Source organism: Panicum virgatum, chromosome 1N, assembly GCF_016808335.1.
Source record: "Panicum virgatum strain AP13 chromosome 1N, P.virgatum_v5, whole genome shotgun sequence".
Taxonomy (NCBI): domain Eukaryota; kingdom Viridiplantae; phylum Streptophyta; class Magnoliopsida; order Poales; family Poaceae; genus Panicum; species Panicum virgatum.
The window spans coordinates 12,072,590-12,096,213 of record NC_053145.1 but is presented as its reverse complement, the minus strand read 5'-3'; the positions used below and the strand labels follow the sequence as shown (position 1 = coordinate 12,096,213).

General features: G+C 44.2%; 1 protein-coding gene across 1 annotated transcript in view; it reads left to right on the top strand.

Annotated features, from left to right (window-relative positions):
* The first annotated feature begins 5,151 nt into the window (after window positions 1-5,151).
* Window positions 5,152-23,624, top strand: part of LOC120653303 (keratin, type II cytoskeletal 4-like) — a 44,846-nt gene continuing 26,373 nt past the window's right edge. Inside the window, exon 1 of the mRNA XM_039931069.1 lies at window positions 5,152-5,478. Coding sequence (XP_039787003.1) covers window positions 5,152-5,478 — 327 coding nt within the window. The remainder of the gene's footprint in view (window positions 5,479-23,624) is intronic.

Genomic DNA, 23,624 nt, shown 5'->3' with positions numbered 1-23,624 from the left:
CTCCTCCTCCTTCGGCTCGTACTGCTGCTGCTCCTCCTCAGCACGACGTCGTGGTTGACCCCTCCCTCGACCCTTGGGGCCACCCTTTCCTCGACCCAACCCTCGACCCCTAACGATGGACCCCTCAGCTTCTTGGGACCCCTGGGACCCCTGGGATGTTGGCATCAATCTTCTAAACGTGGACGCGCACGCTCGCTGAAGACTGCCACCAACCATCTTTGTTCAATCACCTGCAATAAAAAATAATAAACCAATCAGTACATATAAATAAAATGTAATTACGAAGAGAAGCACAATAAACTTGATATAATAAGAAAATGACATGATATTACAACTAATAATTGAATCGGTACGTACATTTATTAGAAATAGTCATCGTGGCCGGGATTAGCTAGATCATAAGTCTCGTCATCACTATCATGCATGTCGAGATAGTCTGACCCGTGCTCCATAGGAGCAATGTCAGTATCAACCCCTAATTGTAATTGCTCAAGTAATTCTAACTCTTTGGCATTATAAACCTCATCTCCAACGTCCTCGTCCACATCCATTTCATCATCGTCTACTTCCGTTCCGATCAATCCGGTTAAGTCTATCTCAAAACGGCCTTGTAACCCATCTTCTTGAAAGAATTCACCACCATATGTATTGGGGTCTATGTTGTAATCTTCATTATTTGGGACAGGTAGTTTACCGTGTGGTGATACTTGGTACACAACGTCCGAACCCCTAAGACGGGCATCGATTTTGCACGGGTATGAGAGATAATAAACTTGTGTGGCTTGTGGAGCCACAATATATACATCATCTCCTGGATAGACGGATGACTGTTGGATTTTGACTAGTCCAAGACTAGGGGTCCTTCGCACTTTATTAGGATCAAACCAATGGCATTTGAATATGATAGGTTTAAGAGGTTTGCAACCACGAAATGTTAGTTTGTATATTTCTTCAATTCTGCCATAATACTCGACCCCATCATGGGATATTGTGCCAACTCCTGAATTTGTGGTTCTTCGATTGGGCCGACTCTGCTCGTGCCTTTTGGTGTGAAAGCGAAATCCATTCACGTCATAGCCGGAGTATGACATGACCCTATAGGCACAACCATCAGCAACCTGCCTCAACTTAGGAGTCATACACACATCGTTTTGACCCTGCAAATTGAAGCAGGATAGGTCGTTGTATTATTCACAGAACTTGTAATATCAAACAAAAAGTACGAGATACAGAATGATCAGACCTTTTGCTTGAACCAGGAAATAAAATCGGGCGATCCACGTCCTGCACCGTTTTTAATAAGGGTATCAATTTGTTGCGGGGTCGCTGCCCTTCTTCCCCGCCAAAATTGATGAGTAAATTCTCTGAACGAGAACAAAATTGAGGTGGTTGGATGCATAATATTGACGATACTACGCTACAAATAACCGAGAACTAGTTTGTTGAGAACTTACTCAATGTATGGCTCTATTTCAGAAAGATTGGTCAACACATACATCATGATAGTCCGCCACTCTTCATGTTGCAAGGTCTTAGGAGTCGCACCACTTGCACTTCCGAGTTGCCCTCTAAAGAGGCTGAGGTTTGTTTCATTTTCGTCGGCATTGTAACGAGGGGGTGGATTATGCACGTTAGGCAGAGTCTCTGCATAGTATTTGGTTGTGAAGTTTGACACCTCCTCAGCACAATACGCCTCTGCAATGGAAGCTTCAATTTTGCATTTGTTTCTACATTTGGTTCGAAGAACCTTTTGTTGTCTCTCAATTGCATAGCACCAGTGCCCCTGCACAGGTCCCCCCATTCGTGCTTCATACGGAAGGTGCAAATTCATATGCTGCATGGGATTGAAAAAGCCTGGTGGAAAGATTTTTTCCAATTTACAAAGCAATACAGGAGCCAATTGTTCCATTTCTGCAACTACGGTCCGAGATAACTCCTTAGCACAAAGGATGCGGAAGAAATTGCTTAACTCTACCAGCACTCGCCACACATTGTCAGGGAAATAGTCTCGCACCATCACCAGAAGAAGCCGCTCAATCCATATATGGTAGTCATGACTCTTGAGCCCATTGATTCACATTGTAGTTAAGTTCACCCCCCTCCTCAGATTTGCTGCATACCCATCGGGAAATATTAAAGTTTGAAACCATTCTATTTCTTCCCGTCTCTGGGAGGCGGAATATTGAGTTTTGGTCTATTACATAAACTGGCTTGATCCACTCTAGCCTTAACGTTATCCTTTGTCTTATCAGAAATGCCCATTACTGTACCAAAGAGTGCCACACTGACATTTTTCTCCGTGTGCATCATATCATTATTGTGTGGAAGCAAAAGATCATCCATATAGGTAAGCCTCCACAAACCTGACTTCTGAGTCCAGGCATGTTCTACACCATATCCCTTAAAGCCACCTTCTTTCTTGACCCCTAGCGCATCTAACTGCACACGAATTGCAGCACCAGTCAACATCTGCGGTGGATGGTCTTCAACCACGACACCTTTTGTAAAGTTTTTGATGTCTCGTCTGAATGAATGGTCAATAGGGAGAAATTGCCGGTGCAAATCAAACGAAGAATACTTGCCACCCTTCGCCAACCATAAGAACTTGAGAGCTGCCTTGCATACTGGGCATGGAAACTTTCCATGGACACACCACCCGCAGAATAGCCCATATGCCGGCAAGTTATGCAGGGAGTACATGTACCACGCTTGCATCTTGAAGTTTGTCTTTGTAGCTCGGTCGTATGTACAGACACCTTCCTCCCAAGCACGGAGTAAATCATCAACCAGAGGCTCCATATACACACACATATTATCCCCCGGGTATCCAGGGATTATCAACGATAAGAATATGTTTTGTCGTTGAAACATGACTCCAGGGGGTAGATTTAGAGGGATAACGAACACGGGCCAAACAAGTGTATGGGGCAGCCGCCATTCCATAGGGATTGAACCCATCTGTTGCTAGTGCAACTCGTACATTACGAGACTCCCCAGCTTTCTCACTATGACGCCCATCAAAATACTTCCATGCTTCAGCATCGACTGGATGTACCATGTTCTCAGGACGGTATCGTTTGCCTTCTTTGTGCCATGTCATCTATTTAGCAGATTCCTCAGTCATGTAAAGCCGCTGGATCCTCGGTATGAACGGAAGCTACCGTAGGATTTTCACGGGGATCTCGAGTTGCCTCTTCTGACCATCACCTGAGTCGACCTTCAGATATTTAGATGATTTACATTTAGGGCAGTACTTTGCATCTGCATGGTCTTTCCTAAACAAGATGCATCCATTCGGACAAGCATGTATCTGCTCGTAAGGCATCTTAAGTGCACGAAGTAGTTTTTGTGCCTCATACAAGTTGCGTGGCAAATTGTGACTAGCCGGAAGAAGTCTGCCAAAAATTGTCAACAAATCATCAAAGCCATCTCGACTGATGCCAAGCTGACACTTTAGGGCCATTAGACGTCCGATGGCGTCCAGTTGAGAAACATCAGTATGGCCATGAAATGGTTTTTGTGCCGAAGACAACATGTCGTAACAGGCTTTTGTGGTTGCCTCATTTGGATCCTCCCTAACCTGGCTAGGTCCTTCATCGAACTGTGCTTGATGAAAATCATCTAACATGTCTCCGCACCCGGCATCAGTATCATAATTTTCGATACGTTGTCTCACGACCTCGTCTCTCTCACAATGGGCTTCACCATGACATATCCACCGGGTATAGTTTGCCACAAACTCATTGGTGCAAATGTGTTTGCCCATATTGAACTGTGATTGCAATATCTTGTTTGCACACTAACGGCAAGGACACGGAGATTTACTTTGTCCTTGCTCAAAAGCTTTTTTCAAAAAATCTTCAACCTTCTGAACGAATTCATCCGTCCAATCACGTTTACCGAACCAGCCCGTGTACATCCACTCACGGTCATCCATCCTAACTTTAGCAAATTACCGAGACATATAAATCAACTGCATCTACACGATATCTATCATGCTCTAATGGGTGAAGATAGGTCCTAATCCCACCCGAGATGTGTAGATGGGGTTAGTTTCCATGCTCTACTCCTATCCGAGACAAATTTCGGCAGCACCTCCCCGCTGTTCTCCGAATACACGTCCTGACAAGGAGATTGTGTATTCGGAGAACTACAGGGAGGCGATGCCGAAAGTGTCTCAGATCGAAGCAGACCATGCAAAATAAACCCATCTACACATACTCGGGCTGTCTAAAAAATGTGGACAATTCGAAACAAATACGATCATACATATGCAAAGATATGCATATTTTCAATCATATCTCTTTCAAATGGGAGACGTCTAACTAGGTTTCGACATCTATAAATAATATAATACGGATTCAGGGTCGAATATGCCTCTCACCTAGCTGTGACGAAGGAAGGAGGCGGGAACCAAGTGGCGGTGGTGACGGATTCCTGAAAAAAAAACAATATAGTGTTAGAGAACAATTTTACCAGCACCTCACCTCGCACAGTGAGGTTCCCAAAACCAATGGCACGATAACAATTACGATTCCAAAAATAATGTTCCAACAATCACTACAAATATAATAAATTTGAATTTTACCTCAGATATGTAGCATTTCATTTGACCTTGAGCTTGAAGGAAAAGAAACATCACAGGTAGGTGCAAAAAAGGGTTTATAGCAGTCATGAAACCATGTGAGACACCCAACCCAATCATCTTATGATCACAACTGAGTTGTTGTTTGGGCATGGATGTCTCACATGGTTTGATGACGACCATAACAAATTTATGTATACAACAGAAGCTCAAGGTCATCATATGTTACCCAGCAAAAAAACTGAGTATAAATTGATATCTTCACATGCATTGACATAAAATCATTTGACACGTCTACAAAGAACTAAAATCACAAACATAAAATCATTTGACTTGTCTACAAATAACTAAAATCACACGCATTTATCACTAATTTATATCTATGTTTGTTTCAAAATCATGTCTAATGAGCTAATATCACTTTTATTCTAAAACTAATTTCATATCATCACAATCTACTAGAAAAAAATAATGGCACTCACCAGGTGGACACGGAGCACGACCGGGGTGGACGCGGCGGGAGACACGTGCCGGTGGGCAGCGGGGGCTCCTCGGACGGCGGCGCGATGCCCTCCTCCTTCACGGACGCCGGCGCGGTGCCCTCCTCTCCTTGGACGCCGGCGCACGCGGCCCTCCCCCTCCTCCTCTCCCTGTCCATCTCCCACTCCTCCGCGTCCTCCTCCTCGCCAAAGACCGCGGCGGCGGTGAGCCCACGACTCGGAGGCACGGAGCGGGGCGGCCTCGGGGGCACTGGTGGGGACGGGGTCGGGCCGGTCGGGGTGGCCTCGGGGCGGGGTCGGGCCCTAGCAGGCCGGGCATGCGGCTGCGGCGGCAGCCGGCCTGGGCGTGCGGAGAAGGATGTGGCGGCGGCGGACGGCGGAGGCGGGGGCGGTGTAGGGGCGGCCTCGGGGCGGGGTTGGCCCAGAGCAGGCCGGGCACGGCGGCGGCGCCGGCCGGCCTCGGCGCGCCGAGGAGGAGGGGGCGGTGGACGGCGGGAGGTGCGCCAAAGGGGAGGGAGCGCAGCGGGAGGCGCGCCAAGGAGGAGGGAGCGGAGCGGGAGGCGCGCCGAGGGGGAAGTCGGCGGCGGGGGCGGCGGCGGCGACGGGGGCGGCCGGGGCGGCGGGAGGCGCGCCGAGGGGAAACCGGCGGCGGTGGACAGCGGCGGTGACGGGGGCGGCGGCGGACAGTGGCGGCGGGGCGGCTCTTGACCTAGGCGGTGGGGTTAGGGGCGGTGTGACGCACAGGTTGGGGGCGGCCACGGGGTGATGCGGTTAAATCCTGACCCCATGTTCGCCGTGTGCCAAGATCCGGGACACACGGCGAAGTCTGACTTTGCCGTGTGCCAGATCTGGGGCACACGACGAAGTCTTGACTTCGCCGTGTGTTTCAGTCTAGGCACACGGCGAATAAATTTTCAGTCATTTAATGTGCACAATTTGATAATGAACTTTTCAAAAAAAACACCAAATCTAAACACTAAAATTTATTATATGGCCTCAATAAGTTTGATGAGTTTTTTTAACTAATTCCATTCTATTTTTTATGTCATTATTAATCACATTTTACTTATGCCAATTATAATAGTTTATTTGCAATTAAAACATTAAAAATACCAAATGGACCCCGAAAATCGGGAAACTCTCAATTTGTAAGCATCATCGTGACAAAATGTTCATATCGTGTTCAAATTTTTACCATACATTCCACATATGATAGCATGAAGTTCCGGCAAATCTCATAATTTTCTGACGTAGTTCTAATTTTACATAATTTAAACACTATTTGCCACCACAATCGTCGTAATGTTTCAGTACCACAATCTTTGAAATTTTGTTTCAAATACTAGTTACGGATTTACACTACAGTCAATATCATGAAAATCATTTTTACAATTTTTTTTCTATTATTTAATGCACTTTTCATTAAAATTTGATTTATACGACATAAATCATCTAAATGAAATAAATTAGTTAAATAAAACTAACAATTCTATAAAAATATCACATTCAAACATAGAGTAGCAAACAATATATGGACAATGCAGAAAAATTGTTGGAGGAAAATTTCAAACATTTTAAATAAATTTGTCGTGTGCTGAAGGGAGGCACACGACAAAGGTATCTGTTCGCCGTGTGCCAGATGCTAGGTACACGGCAAAGGGAGCTCTTCGCCGTGTGCCTCTCTGGGCACACGGCGAACGCTGACGGCCGTCAATGCTGCCTGACAGCGCAGCGGCTTCGCCGTGTGCCCAGCCCGCGGCACACGACGAAAATAAGGTTTTGCCGTGTGCCACGTGTTGGCACATGGCAAAGAAGGATCTCTGTCACACACCGTGACGGCACCGGATGGCATGAGCACGCGCCTGTCACGTGCTGAGCCTTCGCCATGTGTCTAATAGGCGACACACGGCAAAGCTTAGTGTTTGCCGTGTGTCTAGGGTTGGCACCCGGCGAAGAGAGTGGTTTGCCGTGTGTTTTCTCTTTGCTGTGTGTTTTCTTCGAGGCACACGGCAAATAGTCTCTTTGCCGTGTGCCCGAAAAAAGCACACGGCAAAGATTTTGGCACACGGCATATTCACGTTTTCTGGTAGTGTATCTTGATTGGTCACACGAATTGGATGTGAAAAGAACAAGCGAAGACGACACAGTTTTGTGCCCAACCCAAGTCTTTGTCTGCTTGTTGGTAGACTATTGGCACCGTATTCGCACGTACGCATCCCACCGCATGCAATAGTGGGAAGACAAGAAATGGTGTGATGAAACATGGAAGTGAAGGAAGAGACGATGACAAAGTTCTTTGCATCGTCGCTGTACGTACACCACTTATCATAGCTGGATTGCCTGCTGTTCTTTTTTGGGGGTGGGGGGGTTGTGCCCCCTTACACCCTGAGCAGCAATGGAGCATGAGCTCCATGGTTAATTAACTTAAGAGGTCAAATGATTTGCAAGGAGCACATAATCTCTTTCTGAAGAAATATCCCAATCCAATTCGTTCAACAGAACAAATCTGTCGCGTGCTTGCATTGCCGTGCGGTTCGGGGGAATATTAATCATTGTAGCTAGAAGCTAGTCCAGCAACAAGTCGTAGATGGTGTTGGGCCACTGAGGGCATCGCAGTCAGTGAACTGGCGGGTAAGACACCACTCGAGGATGCGTGGCCACTTGTTGTATCTGCATACATGCATGTCATATTCCCTAGTTCTGTTTTGATTCTTTCACCTGTTTTATTTAGGTCTGGTTTAGATTGTAAAATTCAAAATTTCAAAACTATCACATCAAATATGTGCGGTACATGCATGGAGTATTAAATTTAGATGAAATAAAAAACTAATTGCATAGTTTGCTTGTAAATTATGAGACGAATCTAATGAGCCTAATTAGGTCATGATTAGACACTAAATCGCTACAAGTAATTATTGCAGTAAACATATACTAATTATGGATTAACTAGTCTTAATAAATTCATCTTGTAGTTTAAATTAAAGACGACTTCTGTAATTAGTTTAAATTTAATACTTCAAATGTAAAAAAATTATCTTTCAAAAACTTTATACCCGCATCTAAACAAAATAGTTTTGTCATATATAGCTGTAAGCCTGTAAGCGTGCATCAAGGGCTGTCCTTTGGAATCAACGCCACACATCATGTTGTTTTATTTCTTCAGGGGAGCTCAAACAAAAATCTACAAGAACTTTCATTTTAGTTCTGTGTTTACTTTCATCTTTATTATTTATTAGTACGAGTGTTGGTACAGAGTAAGTAGGACTGTGGGTTTATTATTAGTACGAGTGTTATTTTTAGTTCTGCGGCAGAGTACGTTGGCATAGAGTAGTAAGTAGGACTGTGGGAGTACTAGGTACGGTAATGGAAGAATGAAATGACCGCGTGCATCACTCGTACATCCATCCCCATAATGCACCACATGTGTCTCCTAGCTTAACGAATGGATGTTAGGTTGTTGGGACGACACACAGCAGGCTGCACGGCTTCTTCTCGGCGGTCACCAAAGTTCCAACCGGAAATTCAACACAGGAACGAGTGGGATCGTGGTACCCGGTGCCTGCAGCATAGAAATTTTAAGCAGCTGGCAGCTTGTTCAGCCCGATAGGGTCCGACGGGCCTTTGTGCGTCGTCAGCGCATTGTCACACTCTATCTACATCGATCGGTTCATCGATAAAGAGCGATAGATAGACCAGTGCCACGCTGGTCTTCTAGTTCTATAGCTAGCTAGTCTCTCATTACAGTAGTTGTGTGTGTCGTTCACGCTGGTGCATTCACAGCTTTATTAGTCAAGGTCGCCACTGCCCTCTCTGCACAAATTCTCAATTGTAGAACGTATGCTGTAATAATTGTACCATGGGACAGAGCGAGATTGACTGGTTAGGGCAGTCCCAACCCTCCAACTCAGCTAGTTTTCATAGCATTAAATATGATGCCACATAAACAAAAAGTTGAATTGGCAGGTGAGTTAATGAGGAGAGAAGAAAAAAACATGAAGAAACCGGGTCTCATGCAAGAAATCATGTCTATGTAAAAACCAAGACAAAAGAAGAGGTGATTGGAGGGAGAAAAGAGAGAGAAGAAATATGATTGTGTTGGCGCAGAACTAGGGCCAACACACGGAAACGCTTGAACGCGCAGCGAGCGACGGCACAATGCAGCGCCGATGCTCAGACCGGTCAGACCGGTCGGGTATACCGGTCAGACCAGTTGTCGCCGAACAGGCCGGCGGTGAGACACTACTACAAAACAGGCCTTTGTTCCTGGCCATTTGTCCCGGCAGCCTTTGGGCCCGGGACAATAGGTGGCTTTTGTCCCGGGTCCAACGGCTAGCCGGGCCAGCGGGGGGACGGGGGCCTTTTGTCCCGGTTGGAGACACCAACCGGGACAAAATGGGAGACTTTTGTCCCGGTTGGTGGTTCCAACCGGGACAAAAGGCCCGCGTAGCCTTTTGTCCCGGTTGGAACCACCAACCGGGACAAAAGTCCCCCCTTTTGTCCCGGTTCGTGCCTCCAACCGGGACAAAAGGCCTTCCCTTATCCCCTTCCCTCTCCCCCCGCCCGAGCCATTCAGCTCACTTGTTTTCTCTGTTCTTGGCTCGGGATAGAGGAGTTCTTGCTCATTTCTTCACCACATTTGTGAAGATCTTTGATTCCCCGTCCATCCATCTGCTCTAAAGGTTTGGGGCTTGTTTTTCTCTTCTTCCTTGGCTTGTATAGCTCATTTCATACTTTAGAAATAGAGAAAATGTGTAGCTAGCTCATTTCTTGGACATTATTTTGCTAGCTAGATTGCATATATATGTAGGCGTAATTTTCTTTTAGATTTAGATGAGTATATGGATAGTAGAAATTTTTAGAATGAGTGTAGATACTTCATGTGATGTACTTGTATATATGACCATATTGTGGATAGTTGATTTTTTTATTCGTGAATGAATTAATGAAATGAGTATATTATAGAATTTTTTGTATTATGAATGGATTATTTTGACACTCTAGTGATGTATTTAATCAGGCTCACATTGAAACCATCTAGAAGCTAAAAAAATCTTTATTTCGAAACAAGTATACGTCGTTAATCTCCATCCAACGGTGATGGCACTACCTTTCAGGGATACACGATGCGCTATAAGGACGTCGCAAATCGGTTGGTCGCATCACCAGCACTTCCGATTGATAAGAAGACAGCATTTGACGCAGTCAGCATGCCGTTGTTGTACTGAGAGCATATGAACGAGCATGCTGCCTGTGCCAAGTGCTGTGCCTATTAATCGTAAATGTTGGTGCTGCGACTAGCCGATTGGTGACATCCTTGTACCGCACCGTGTCCCCCCGAAAGGCAGTGTCATCACCGCAGGGTTGAGGTTACTGACATATACATTTTCAGAAATAAAGGTTTATTTTTCTTCTAGAGGGTTTCTGGATATTGAAAAGAGTGTACTCCTGGAACTGAAGGGTGTCAAAGTAATTAGAAGTTATAGAGATTTCTTTCAATTAATTAGAGATTTCTTGAGGATTAATGATACATTTCGTCTTTTTTTATATAATTTCATTGTTATTTGCAAGAGTTATTAATCTGATCATTGTAATTGTAATAGTAAATAATTTTTGCTTTGTAATGGTAAGAATTTATAATTTTGTGGAAATTTGATTTGGATGCGAGAAACATAAGGTTCGGTTTGAGTACGGATGGCATGAATCCTTTTGGTGAGATGAGCAGTGGTCATAGCACTTGGCCTGTGACTCTTTGTCTGTACAATCTTCCACCATGGCTCTGCATGAAACGAAAGTTCATCATGATGCCAGTGCTTATCCCGGGTCCAAAGCAGCCCGGAAATGACATTGATGTGTACCTAAGACCATTGGTCGAAGAACTCTTATTGCTCTGGGGCGATGAAGGTGTACGGATGTGGGATGAATACAAACAGGAAAACTTCAACCTACGAGCATTGCTGTTCGTAACGATCAATGACTGGCCTGCTCTTAGTAACTTGTCAGGACATTCGAACAAGGGATACAAAGCATGCACACACTGTTTAGATGATACCGATAATATATGGTTGACTCACTGTAAGAAGGTTGTATACATGGGTCATCGTCGGTTTCTTCCCATCAGGCATGCGGTACGAAAGAAGGGCAAGCATTTCAAAGGCCAAGCGGACCACCGAACAAAACCGATGCACCGTAGTGGTAAAGACGTCTTCAACATGGTAAAAGATCTAGAAGTTGTTTTTGGAAAGGGATCTGGTAGCCAACCTGTTCCGAACGAAAATGGAATGGCGCCCATGTGGAAGAAGAAATCTATATTTTGGGAGCTACCATATTGGGAAGTCTTAGATGTTCGTCATGCAATTGATGTGATGCACCTCACGAAGAATTTTTGCGTCAACCTGATAGCATTCTTGGGAGTGTACGGAAAGACAAAAGATACAGTAGAAGCACGTCAAGAATTGCAACGTATGGAAGAACGAGATGCCTTACATCCACAACAGCGAGATAATGGACGACAATACTTAAGTCCTGCCAGCTATACTCTTAGCAAGGAAGAGAAAGAAACCATGTTTGACTGCTTGAGCAGTATAAAGGTTCCATCTGGATACTCATCCAATATAAAAGGAATCTTAAATTTGGCAGAGAAGAAATTTACAAATCTCAAGTCCCATGACTGCCATGTGCTTATGACCGAACTTCTTCCGGTTGTGCTGCGGGGGATTCTGCCTGATAACGTCCGGTTAACCATCGTGAAGATATGTGCCTTCCTCAACGCAGTTTCTCAGAAGATAATTGACCCGGAGAATTTGATAAAGCTGCAAAACGATGTGGTGCAATGTCTTGTTGGCTTTGAGCTGATATTTCCACCATCTTTCTTCAACATCATGACACATCTTCTAGTGCACCTTGTCAAAGAGATTGATATTCTCGGACCAGTATTTCTACACAACATGTTTCCATTCGAAAGGTTCATGGGGGTACTCAAGAAATGTGTTCGTAATAGAGCTCGTCCAGAAGGGAGCATCGCCAGTGCCTACGGAACTGAGGAGGTCATTGACTTTTGTGTTGACTTTATTGATGACCTTAAACTGATTGGAGTCCCTGAATCGCGATATGAGGGGAGACTATCTGGAAAGGGTACATTAGGAAAGAAATCTTATGTCTGCACAGATGATTTCTCATTCAAGAAAGCGCATTATACGGTTCTTCAACAATCATCCTTGGTTGACCCATATATCGAGGAACACAAGAAAATTCTGCTCTCCAATTTCCCGGAAAAGTCTGAGGCATGGATTACACGTGAGCACATGAACACTTTCTGTAGCTGGTTGCGGAAGCATCTAATGCATAACATGGATATAAGTGAACAACTGTTCTTATTGGCTAGGGGACCATCTTGGAATATCTTAACATACCAAGGGTACGAGATAAATGGAAACACATTTTATACGATAGCCCAAGATAAAAAGAGTACCAACCAAAACAGCGGTGTTCGTATGGATGCCACGGACAATAATGGAAAAAAAGACACATATTACGGCTACATTGAAGAGATATGGGAGCTGGATTACGGTCCCAATTTCAAGGTGCCTCTATTTCGTTGCCAATGGGTTAAGCTATCTGGAGGAGGGGTAACAAAAGATGAGTATGGGATGACAATAGTTGATCTCAACAATCTTGGGTATAGAGACGAGCCATTTGTCCTAGCCCAGGATGTCGCTCAGGTTTTCTACATTAAGGACATGTCCAGCAAGCCAAAGAAGGGGATCAACAAGCAAAAGGATGAGCCTAAGCGACACATAGTTCTATCAGGAAAGAGAAACATCGTTGGAGTGGAGGACAAGACAGACTTTTCAGAAGAATATAATAATTTTGTTGCCATTCCAGCTTTCGAAGTAAATGCTGATCCATGCATCCTGCTAGCCAATGATGATGCTCCATACTTGCGCCGTGATCATAATCAAGGGACATTTGTGAAGAGAAAGTCTGTTACCGCTAATCCTTCATGTACTTGAATCATTTTATATTATTGTATAAAAACATAATCGCAATTCGAATACTTTTATTATATATGTACTGTACAATTATATTTTATATATTTTTCACTTAATTACTAGACTCAATTATAATTTTCATTCAATAATGGATTACTCAACTAATTTTATTTATTTCATGAAATTACATTCACATTAACACACTATACTCTTTCACTAACACACACAATCTCACTAACACACACTATCTCTCAAACTCACACACACTACTCATTAATATCATGAAATTGCTTAATTTTATCTAAAATTCACTTTTTAAATGTTAATATCGTGATAGAATCCACTTTCTATCGAAAAGCAACAGTTTGAAAAAAAATTTCACCTAATATATTTTTGCATGGTCAAAATAACAAATATGATTTCAAAAAAGTTAGATATTTCATTGACCCAATCACTTGAATGAAAATTAATTATTTTTGTTGCGTGTATCAAGTTTATATAGAGATAATAAGAAATTTTGTTCCATAATTTTTGGAATCATAATTTTATTATCTGAATTAACATATGAAAGCCAATTTTAAATGAGAAGTAAAAAAGAAACAAAAACAAACATAACATTAGGCGGGAACGAGGGAAAACGGGCCCCTTTTGTCCCGGGTGGTAGATCCACCCGGGACTAAAGGTGGGCCGCGGGCTGGGAATTTTCCCGGCCCGCCCAAAAACCCCTTTTGTCCCGGGTGAAGCCACCACCCGGGACAAAAGGTCCTTTTGTCCCGGGTGGTGGCTTCACCCGGGACAAAAGGGGGGGCCTTTTGTCCCGGGTGAAGCCACGACCCGGGACAAAAGGACCTTTTGTCCCGGGTCGTGGCTTCACCCGGGACAAAAGGCCCCCCCCCCATATATTTCCTTCCTCCTTCGCCCTTCTCCTAACACTTGGTTTCTCATCTCTGCGCCCGTCCTGCTCCCCCCACCGCGCGAGCCGATCGAGCACCGCCGCCATCGACGTCGCCGCCGCCCAGAGCCCCGACCTCACGCCGCCGCCCAGAGCCACCGCCGCCGCCGTCCTGCTCCCCCCACCGCGCGAGCCGAGCACCGCCGCCATCGACGTCGCCGCCGCCCAGAGCCCGCCCCGACCTCACGCCGCCGCCCAGAGCCCGCCCCGACCTCACGCCGCCGCCAAGGTGCTCAAATTTAGTGCAAAGAAGTAGTAAAACTTTTGCATCGTTAAGGGAGTTAGAGGTTCAATTTCGGCACCTCATATTTTTGTACAACAATATTCTTATGCAAAAATTTTATTGTGATTTGAGCAAGATATTAAATTCGTGACGATTTCTACTTTCATTTTGTGATGTTTTCAGATGTTTGCCACAGAAACTGGGCCCAAACTAGAGTCCATATGGATTATTTGCAAATATATAATGAAAATTTATAAATTGTCATAGATCCTGTCTATTTATGGCAGTTTTCGTAAATTTCACCAAAAATCTATCATACATTTAAGGATTTCTTGTAGCAGTAGAAATGAGTTATTTTTTGATTCGCTCCTTAAAAAAAAGGGGTGTTCCTACAAATTATTTTTGTAGTAGTGATAAAAGGGTACACTAATAAGTCTTTAGATAGATGAAGTTTGAACAGGGGTGAAAAGACATATACTTAGGGTTCCACAAATTACTACAGAATATCAACAACGGTATTATGTAAAAAAATGAATAAATTAAAAGAGAGAAACAGTAAAGATATCAGCAGAAGCAGTGATTTGACGACTAAAGTACTAATTAACCCAGTAACGGAGACTAAAGAAATACAATTATTTTGTTGCAATTGGGTTCTCCAACGGAGAGTTAAAGAAGATGATTCATTATGTCGATTCACAAAGCAAATAGCCTTCTCTCAATCTTGAGGGGAATTTCAAAATAGCATCCGTACGAGATCAATACAAACACAGGTACATCATAAACTGGCCCAGCTTAGCTGGCACATGCATGACTCTTCAACAAACGCGCACACATGCAAACAATTCTCCGTTACTTAGTCAAATGCTCGCAAATATGTGGATTATTTAGATAATTTTTTAAGGGTTTTATTTGTATTCATATTTTAGTTACGATGGACCCGCGACACACAGACGCGGAAGACGAACAGTTCTTGTTGAATATGATTGGCGAAGGTCAAGGAGATGTCGCTGAACAAGCTGATGATGGCAGCAATACCGACATATATTTGAATATGTCCGGTGATGGAATTGAGGCACCATCTATTCAGGATGACGCTGCTGCTGAACAAAGTGCTAATGTACATATCACAACTATAATTATTTGTAGTGACAATCATATTTTCATCTGAATCTATATGAATACTATGAATGTTTTTTTATAGCCGTCTGGATCATCGTCGCAGCAGAAAAAGACGAAGCGAGGCCCAACAAAAAAACTGGAAGGGCGGTTCATTATAACGGAAGTTGGTCCAGATGGCGAACCGATCGCTCCAGAAGCTGCCGCCAAAAAATTCATGAGACAATCCGGATGTATTGTCAGGGACCACATCCCGATCAGCTTCAAGCTCTGGAAAGCTTCCAATCCAAGCGAGGAACGGGATGCGGTACCCGAAAGAGAAAAAGAATGGTGCTGGCGGGAGCTTAAGAAAAACTTCACGGTTCCAGCTGAATCCGAAGAGATATGCAAGCGCTGGACCCTGAGTAAGATGGCCGAACAACTGCGATCATTCAAGAAAATTTTGACGAAGAAATATATCAAGACCGGGACCACACCCGTATTTACCGGCGAGCTCGAAAAGCTCAGGGGTCACTGGGATGCATTTGTGGAATACAAGTCTTCAGAGCTTGGGCTTCAAAAGGTGCAGAAGGCCAAAGACAACGCCTCGAAGAAAGTGTACCATCACACTCTAGGCCAAGGAGGCTACAAGCTTGCAGTACCCAAATGGGAGAAGATGGAGCAGGATCTGCTTGACAGAGGCATCCGACCTGCGACCATGAACTGGCCTGAAAGGTCAAGGACCTGGTTTTATGGTCACGGGGGAAGCTTGGACCCAATGACTGGTGACTGCATCTATGGGCCAAACATCCAGCGAGCAGCCCAGAGACTACAGGAGGCCATACAAGCAGCGGCCGAGGGAACATTCCAGCCAGATAGAGAGAGGGACGAGCTGACTTACGCCCTTGGGAATCCAGAGCATCCGGGCCGCACAAGAGGCAAAGGCGTGGTTCCGTGGAAGTATGGGTTCAGGGATTACATTGATTCATATAGAAGCCGGCAAAGAAGAAAGAATGATGAGCGGGAGCACCTGCGAAGGCTAGAGGAACGGCTCATGTCACACGATCAAAGACTGGAGGAAGAGGTACAACGCCAAGTGGCCGTAGCAATGAGCCAGCAACAGCAAGCGCAAACGTTGCCTCCAGAGCCTAGTGTCGCAGCCGATCACCTGTCTCAGCGGAAAAGTAGCTGCGCTTCCACAGACGTCGCCGCTGCCGAGCCCACGGGGATCCAGGCCGCAGTTGAAGCGTCGGCCCCGCAGCGATTTCCAGTGGATGAGATCACCCACCGGACACCTTGTGACCTGCAGACTGCCGTTAAGAACTTAATGTTCACTGTTGCGTACGGTACCGCCATGCCAACCGAACCAGGCGACGTGTACCACGGGCAGCAAATTCCGCCTAGATACACAAGAGTTGGCGTGGAGCAGGTGTGCCAGGGTTGGGAGACGCTCGAGCTTGATATTCCTGGAGGCGATGGGGAGAGGACACTAGCAGAAGCCATTCATGGCTACATCCTATGGGATAAGCGCTACATTGTCCTAAAGTCGGATGATCAAACACCAAGACCGGCATCTCAGCATGCCTCTCCAAGACCGGCATCTCCGCAAAACTCCCCAAGGGCAGCACTGTCTCGGTAAGGTTCACCGGCACATTCTCCATCACCATCATCTCATGCGCCGATGAACACTCAAGCGTCACCGTCGCCTCCATGGTCACCCCCTCCGCCGCCGGCAAAGAAGCAGAAACGGCCGCCGGCAAAGAAGGTAGCTGCACCGGCTAGGGAGCCTCCAAAGAAGAAGGAAAAGAAGAAGAAAACCAAGGAGGCTCCTATTAAACCCTGGGACATGAGCCTTGAAGAATGCGATCGGATAACTCAAGAAAGAGTTAAAGAGCACTTCAAGCCGAAGCCGAAGCCGGAGCCCGAGAAAGTGATAAATCCGATTGATTTGAAATTTTTTAAGGGAATGTGCGAAGCAAATAAGAGAAAATTCATTCCGAGAGACCCCCCTTCAGACTACGAACGCACAATTATCAAAACTACTGAGAAAAAGAAGAGACAATCAAAGTCGTCGTCGTCCGACGTTCCACAGCTCGGAGCCCAAAAGAAACAATCAATAGAGCCTCTCGTAGTGGGACAGACGACGCAAGAACAAGACTTTGTTACATTTCTGAAAGAATCAAACCTGACGGCCGCTCAGATTGCAGGGGGAGAAGATATTCCAAAGGCCGATGTGGTCGTCAAATGGACGTTTGAGATCGGCAAAACTCTTGTACCCCCCGAAGTAGTGTCTGTGCTTCCAACGCAAATGTATAAGCTGCACCAGCACTACATGCGTGCGATGGCCGATTGCATCTTCATGCAGGGCGCAAAGATTAAAGATGATGATTTCTTACGGGGGGAGGCCATTCTATGGATAAACTGGGAAGAAATTTACCAACTATTCCATCAGGAGGCCCTCGACATCTCTATGGTCGCCTTGTGGGTTCTGTAAGTATTTTACTCTCCTTACGTATTGTTTTGCATGATCTCAACATACTGATCTCTTGATTTATTCGGTATCATGTAGAATGGAGATACATACTTGCAGAAGAAAGGGATACTCTCACCTCGGCTTCATCGACCCAATTACTTGTAATTGGAGGCTTCTACGCGACAATACCGATGAGATATTCCAAATGTTGTTCAAGTACATAAGCGTTTATCACAACAAGCAAATGATATTGTTTCCTTACAACTTTGCGTGAGTGATTCCTTCCGTCTAACTCTTTCTATTCTGTAATCGAATTGTTTAAACCTTAACTACCAAGAACTGCCTCCGTATAATCTTGCAGTGAACACTGGATCCTAATTGTCATAATTCCCGAGAAGAGCCTACTCGTGGTTATGGACTCATTGAGGAGACCTCCAGAACAATACGAAAATCTTCTTAACATGATGAAAAAGTAAATCTACCACTACTCCGTCGGTGACTGATAATTTGAATCACTTTGTTACTTGACTATAATTGTTCTAATCATGCACAGGGTTTGGAAAGAATTCGCTAAAAATCATCCAGGCAAATTTGACAAGGAATTGAAGATCAAGACAGATTTTCCGGTACGCGCTTGGATGATTCGTTGCACGATTCATTAGTTTTATTATATATTCATGTAAATACCTGATAATTTCTTCTCTCTTAAAGTGTATGAGGCAGAAACCAGGCACTGTATTGTGCGCATACTATGTATGCGAGAACATCCATGGTCTGGTAGGTCCTCCAAAGGGCTGGACAGATTGGGAGGAGGAAGTAAGTAAAAAAACTTGTTAATATTTGAACTCGTATTTTAATTAGTCGAAATTAATTATCCCCTTTTTCCATAGGTCGGGGAGATGCGCGATAAACTCATACCGGAGGAAAAGGTTATGGCGATTCAAGAACAATTCTCCGGATTTATTGTTGAGCAAGTCCTCGATCCAAAAGGCGAATTCTACTATGATGGAATATCTAATATTGACAATCACAGTAAATATGACAATATACGCGTATATATGTAATTAAGAACGAATATAACTATGTAAATATATATGTGTGTCTATGTATTAAATTTCTATTTATGAGTATGTATGTATGTATTAAATTTCCAAAAGGCAAATTCTACTATGTAATTAAGAACGAATATACCTATGCAAATATGATGGAGTATGTATGTATTATATATATAAGCACTCCAATAATATATATGTGTATATATATATATTTATATAATATTGGTCCTAGACATTTTCATATGTAAAGGAATTCACATGTATAGATATGTGTATACATATATATATAAGTGAATTAATTTATATATGAAAACTATCTAGGACAAATATTATATAAGTAACTATATATATATGTATATATTAGTGGAGATCATACACACTGAATTCCAATACATAAGTTTAATTGAAATGCAAAAGTATAATTGAAATAGAAAAAGAATCGAGAAAAGAAAAACATGAAAAAAAAAAGAGACCTTTTGTCCCGGTTGGTAACACCAACCGGGACAAAAGGGTGCGCCAGCCACGTGGGCGCTGGCTGCACCTTTTGTCCCGGTTGGTGTTACCAACCGGGACAAAAGGTACTCTTTTGTCCCGGTTGCCACAACCGGGACAAAAGGGCACCCCCTTTTGTCCCGGACAGGCGTTCCCGGTTGGGAAACCGGGACAACAGCGGTTTCCCAACCGGGACAAATCAACGTTTTTGTAGTAGTGAGACCAACGAACGTCGCCCGGGAAGGACCCGTCGGGGCAGGCGCATGTAGGGTTGTTCTAGGATCGGCAGGCCACCTAGAACGCCCTCAATCGACGTAGAGACGACGGAGGGACAGCAAATAGTAGATTGGAAAAGCTAGGGCAAGAGAAAAATAAAAAGATAAAAGTTGTATTGATTTGATCGATTGGATACCTAATCGGCCGTGACCCTTTATATTTATAGGGTGGGGTGGACTTATCCCGCAAGAAATCCTATTACAAGATCTAAATCTATTAAAATCCCTAGTTGTACTCGGATTCCACTTGGACCGGTCAGACCGGTTGACCCTACCGGTCAGACCGATCGGCTGCTGCCGGACGGACTACAGCGTCTGACCGGTCAGACCGCTAGGGCGTACTGGTCAGACCGCTAGGGCGTACCGGTCAGACCGGTCGGTATTGTCGAATGCCAATTTTGGTTGTCAACATATGCCCCCCTGTTCTTTGGCAAAGCTTGCGTGCCAAAAAACACTCTTCTGAACCAAAATTGTCTAAGGGCGATAACGATTTATCGGCCGTATCTTGCTTCTTCCTCAAGTTGATGATGAAACAACTTGCTTGGGCTTCCATACCTGCTTCATGGTCATCGACCTTGTTGGTATAACCTCTACTTGCTGTTCCATGGATTCTTTCTTACGCATCCTTTGCAGCCTCCTCTTTTGGGTGTGAGACAAACCTGAAGGACACCACTTCGGCTGTAGATATTTTGAATCTTGTTTTATGTTCTTCTCACACTCCTTGCTGCAATCAATGTTCTTTTTGACCAGATTATCGCTAATCGGTCTTTGTAAAGCAAAGCTTGGATATATAGGAGGATAATGAATATAATATGACTGCATGTGCATCCTACTATAATCCAAAGGCATATAACAAGGATACCAGCAATACCATGGAGCAATCGGTCCATTAAATGAATTACCTTGGCTCAAACTCGATTGCTCTTGGGACGATGACGGATTTGTATCCTTGACTTTGTCCGGTCGTTCCCTCTGCTTCTGGACGACTCCTTTATTCTCACATTTGGCCAAGAGTTCTTTAAAACTCAGCCTTTCTTTTTCTTTCTTGTTTCTGGAATTCTTTCCAGAAATTCCAGATCGACCGGTCAGACCGGTCTCCAGACCGGTCAGACCAGTCTGAGCAGACCTGGCGCCCTTCTTCTGTTCTTGCCCCCCGAGCATTGAATTCTTCAATGAATCTTCAGGGACCTTCTTTGCTGGAGCTTCCTGATGAGATTTCAAAGGCTCAGACCTTTCTTCACCAATGATTATATTTTTTCCTTTTGTTGATTCGGCTTGATTTGGCCGAATTAACACTTTAGGATTACTCAATTCAAGCACATGTGTATGTGCAGGGAAAGGATTCTGATCCACCTTCATTTGTGGAACAATTATTCGGCCTTCGTTAACAGCCGATTGAATCTGTATCCGAAGCACATTACAATCATTAGTCGCATGAGAGAAAGTATTATGAAATTTGCAATAAGCTCGCCGCTTTAATTCTTCAGGCGGCGGTATGACATGCGACATCTTGATGTAACCATTCTTATTTAATTCATCAAATATCCTCTCACATTTGGATACATCAAAAGTAAATCTTTCTTGCCGATCTTTAGGAATCGGCTTAAGAGAACCACAAGCGCAAGGTTTATCATTAGAGGACCAAACAAATTCAGCGGTATAAACATCTTTACCTTCATCGTCCGAACAATTGGAATCACACCCGAGCACATAAACAGGACGATTAGGTTTTTCATTGGACTTTTGAGAATCTCTAGCTTCTTTAGCTCGGCTTTCATTAGCCAGACCTTTTTGTAAGACTTGACTAACATCTAGAAATTCTTGTCCTTCTAGCTTTGCTTTATGAAAATCAAGTAAACCAGCAAAAGCTAGATCAGCTAAATCTCTATCAGAAATTGTCAAACTATAACATCGGTTCCTAGTATCTCTAAATCTTCTAATATACTCAGAAACACCTTCATGTATCTTTTGCTTAACCGATATGAGATGTGACAATTTCAATTCAGTTTCACCACTAAAGAAATAATCATGAATTTTTTGCTCTAAATCAGCAAAAGTGAAAACTGAATTGGGTGGCAATGAAATAAACCATGTAAATGCAGCACCCGATAGAGATAAAGGAAATAACCTCAATTTGTAAATATCATTAGTGCTAGCTACACCACATTGTATAATAAACTGACCTATATGCTCCAATGTAGTTCTACTATCATCCCCAGTGAATTTAACAAATTCAGGAATTTTAAACCCTTGAGGATATGCAACATAATCGTAATTCTCAGGATATGGCCTTTGATAAGATCGCCATTTGGCTTTAGGCTCTATATCAAAAGTTTGCCGAAATATCTTAATCACCTCCTCTTTGATACTACCTGATCCAACATCATCGGCGTTAAGCCGATTTGTGATCGGTGTACTACTAGGTTGAGCAAAGTTCGGCGGTGTGGAATGTCGCAACGAACTTGCTGCGCCATATGGCACATTGGCATGAGGTGATGCATTATAATTAATTCGGCTTTGCTGTTTAGCCGAATTAGTTACAATAGCATTATTAGTTGGAATTGCCGAACCACGAATTGTCTTATCGGTATTAGATGTAGACGCATTATTACCGACAGACTTCATACCAAGATGTATTTCAATTCGGCTAAAACGGTCATCAAACATATCATGCATATTTTGACCAATAAATTCCAACTTATTATTCACATGAGAAGAAACAGCATCATCTATAGCATTAGCTATTTCAGAATTAAGAACGGGCTGCTCGCTCTCATCGAATTTTACCTCAAACTGTGAAGCATTGAAGCCGGCATCCGTCGTGACCTTCCCTTGTCGGTCGATGGAGAAGTGCGAGATGTACTGCTTCATGGCTTCTTCCTCCAGCTTCTGGATCTCCTTCTCCTTCTCCTCTCTGATCTTCTTCTGGATGTCATCAAGAGCCTTCTGTTGTTCGGCCGAAAGTTGCGGAACAGTCGGCCTTTGGATGTTGGCGGCATCAACATCACTAGGTTTAGGAATTTTACCGGCCATGGCAGCCGATTGATTCTATCCCCAGCGGAGTCGCCAAAATATGTTGGCGCAGAACTAGGGCCAACACACGGAAACGCTTGAACGCGCAGCAAGCGACGGCACAATGCAGCGCCGATGCTCAGACCGGTCGGGTATACCGGTCAGACCGGTTGTCGCCGAACAGGCCAGCGGTGAGACCAACGAACGTCGCCCGGGAAGGACCCGTCGGGGCAGGCGCACGTAGGGTTGTTCTAGGATCGGCAGGCCACCTAGAACGCCCTCAATCGACGTAGAGACGACGGAGGGATAGCAAATAGTAGATTGGAAAAGCTAGGGCAAGAGAAAAGTAAAAAGATAAAAGTTGTATTGATTTGATCGATTGGATACCTAATCGGCCGTGACCCTTTATATTTATAGGGTGGGGTGGACTTATCCCGCAAGAAATCCTATTACAAGATCTAAATCTATTAAAATCCCTAGTTGTACTCGGATTCCACTTGGACCGGTCAGACCGGTTGACCCTACCGGTCAGACCGATCGGCTGCTGCCGGACGGACTACAGCGTCTGACCGGTCAGACCGCTAGGGCGTACCGGTCAGACCGGTCGGTATTGTCGAATGCCAATTTTGGTTGTCAACAGATTGGATAGCAATTTATTTTGAAGAAACCATCCATTGGGAATGTAGTTTCTATGAGTAGTGTCTATATGACATGGCAAGTATAGAAACTACTAGTAGTGTCTTGGATTGGGATTGTCCTTAGTCATGCGAAGACTTGCATTGCATGGTGTCCATTTATTAGCCACCATTACTCCGCCACTAGTCTGGTCCATTCTCACTAGTTTAGAGGGGACACGCTCCATCAACTTAAGTCATTTTCAATGGAAGTGTCATAAACATTAAATATCATGCCACATCATTAAAATTGACTACTTCAAAAAAGATTTTTAAAGACGGGTAAAAATATATTTTTAG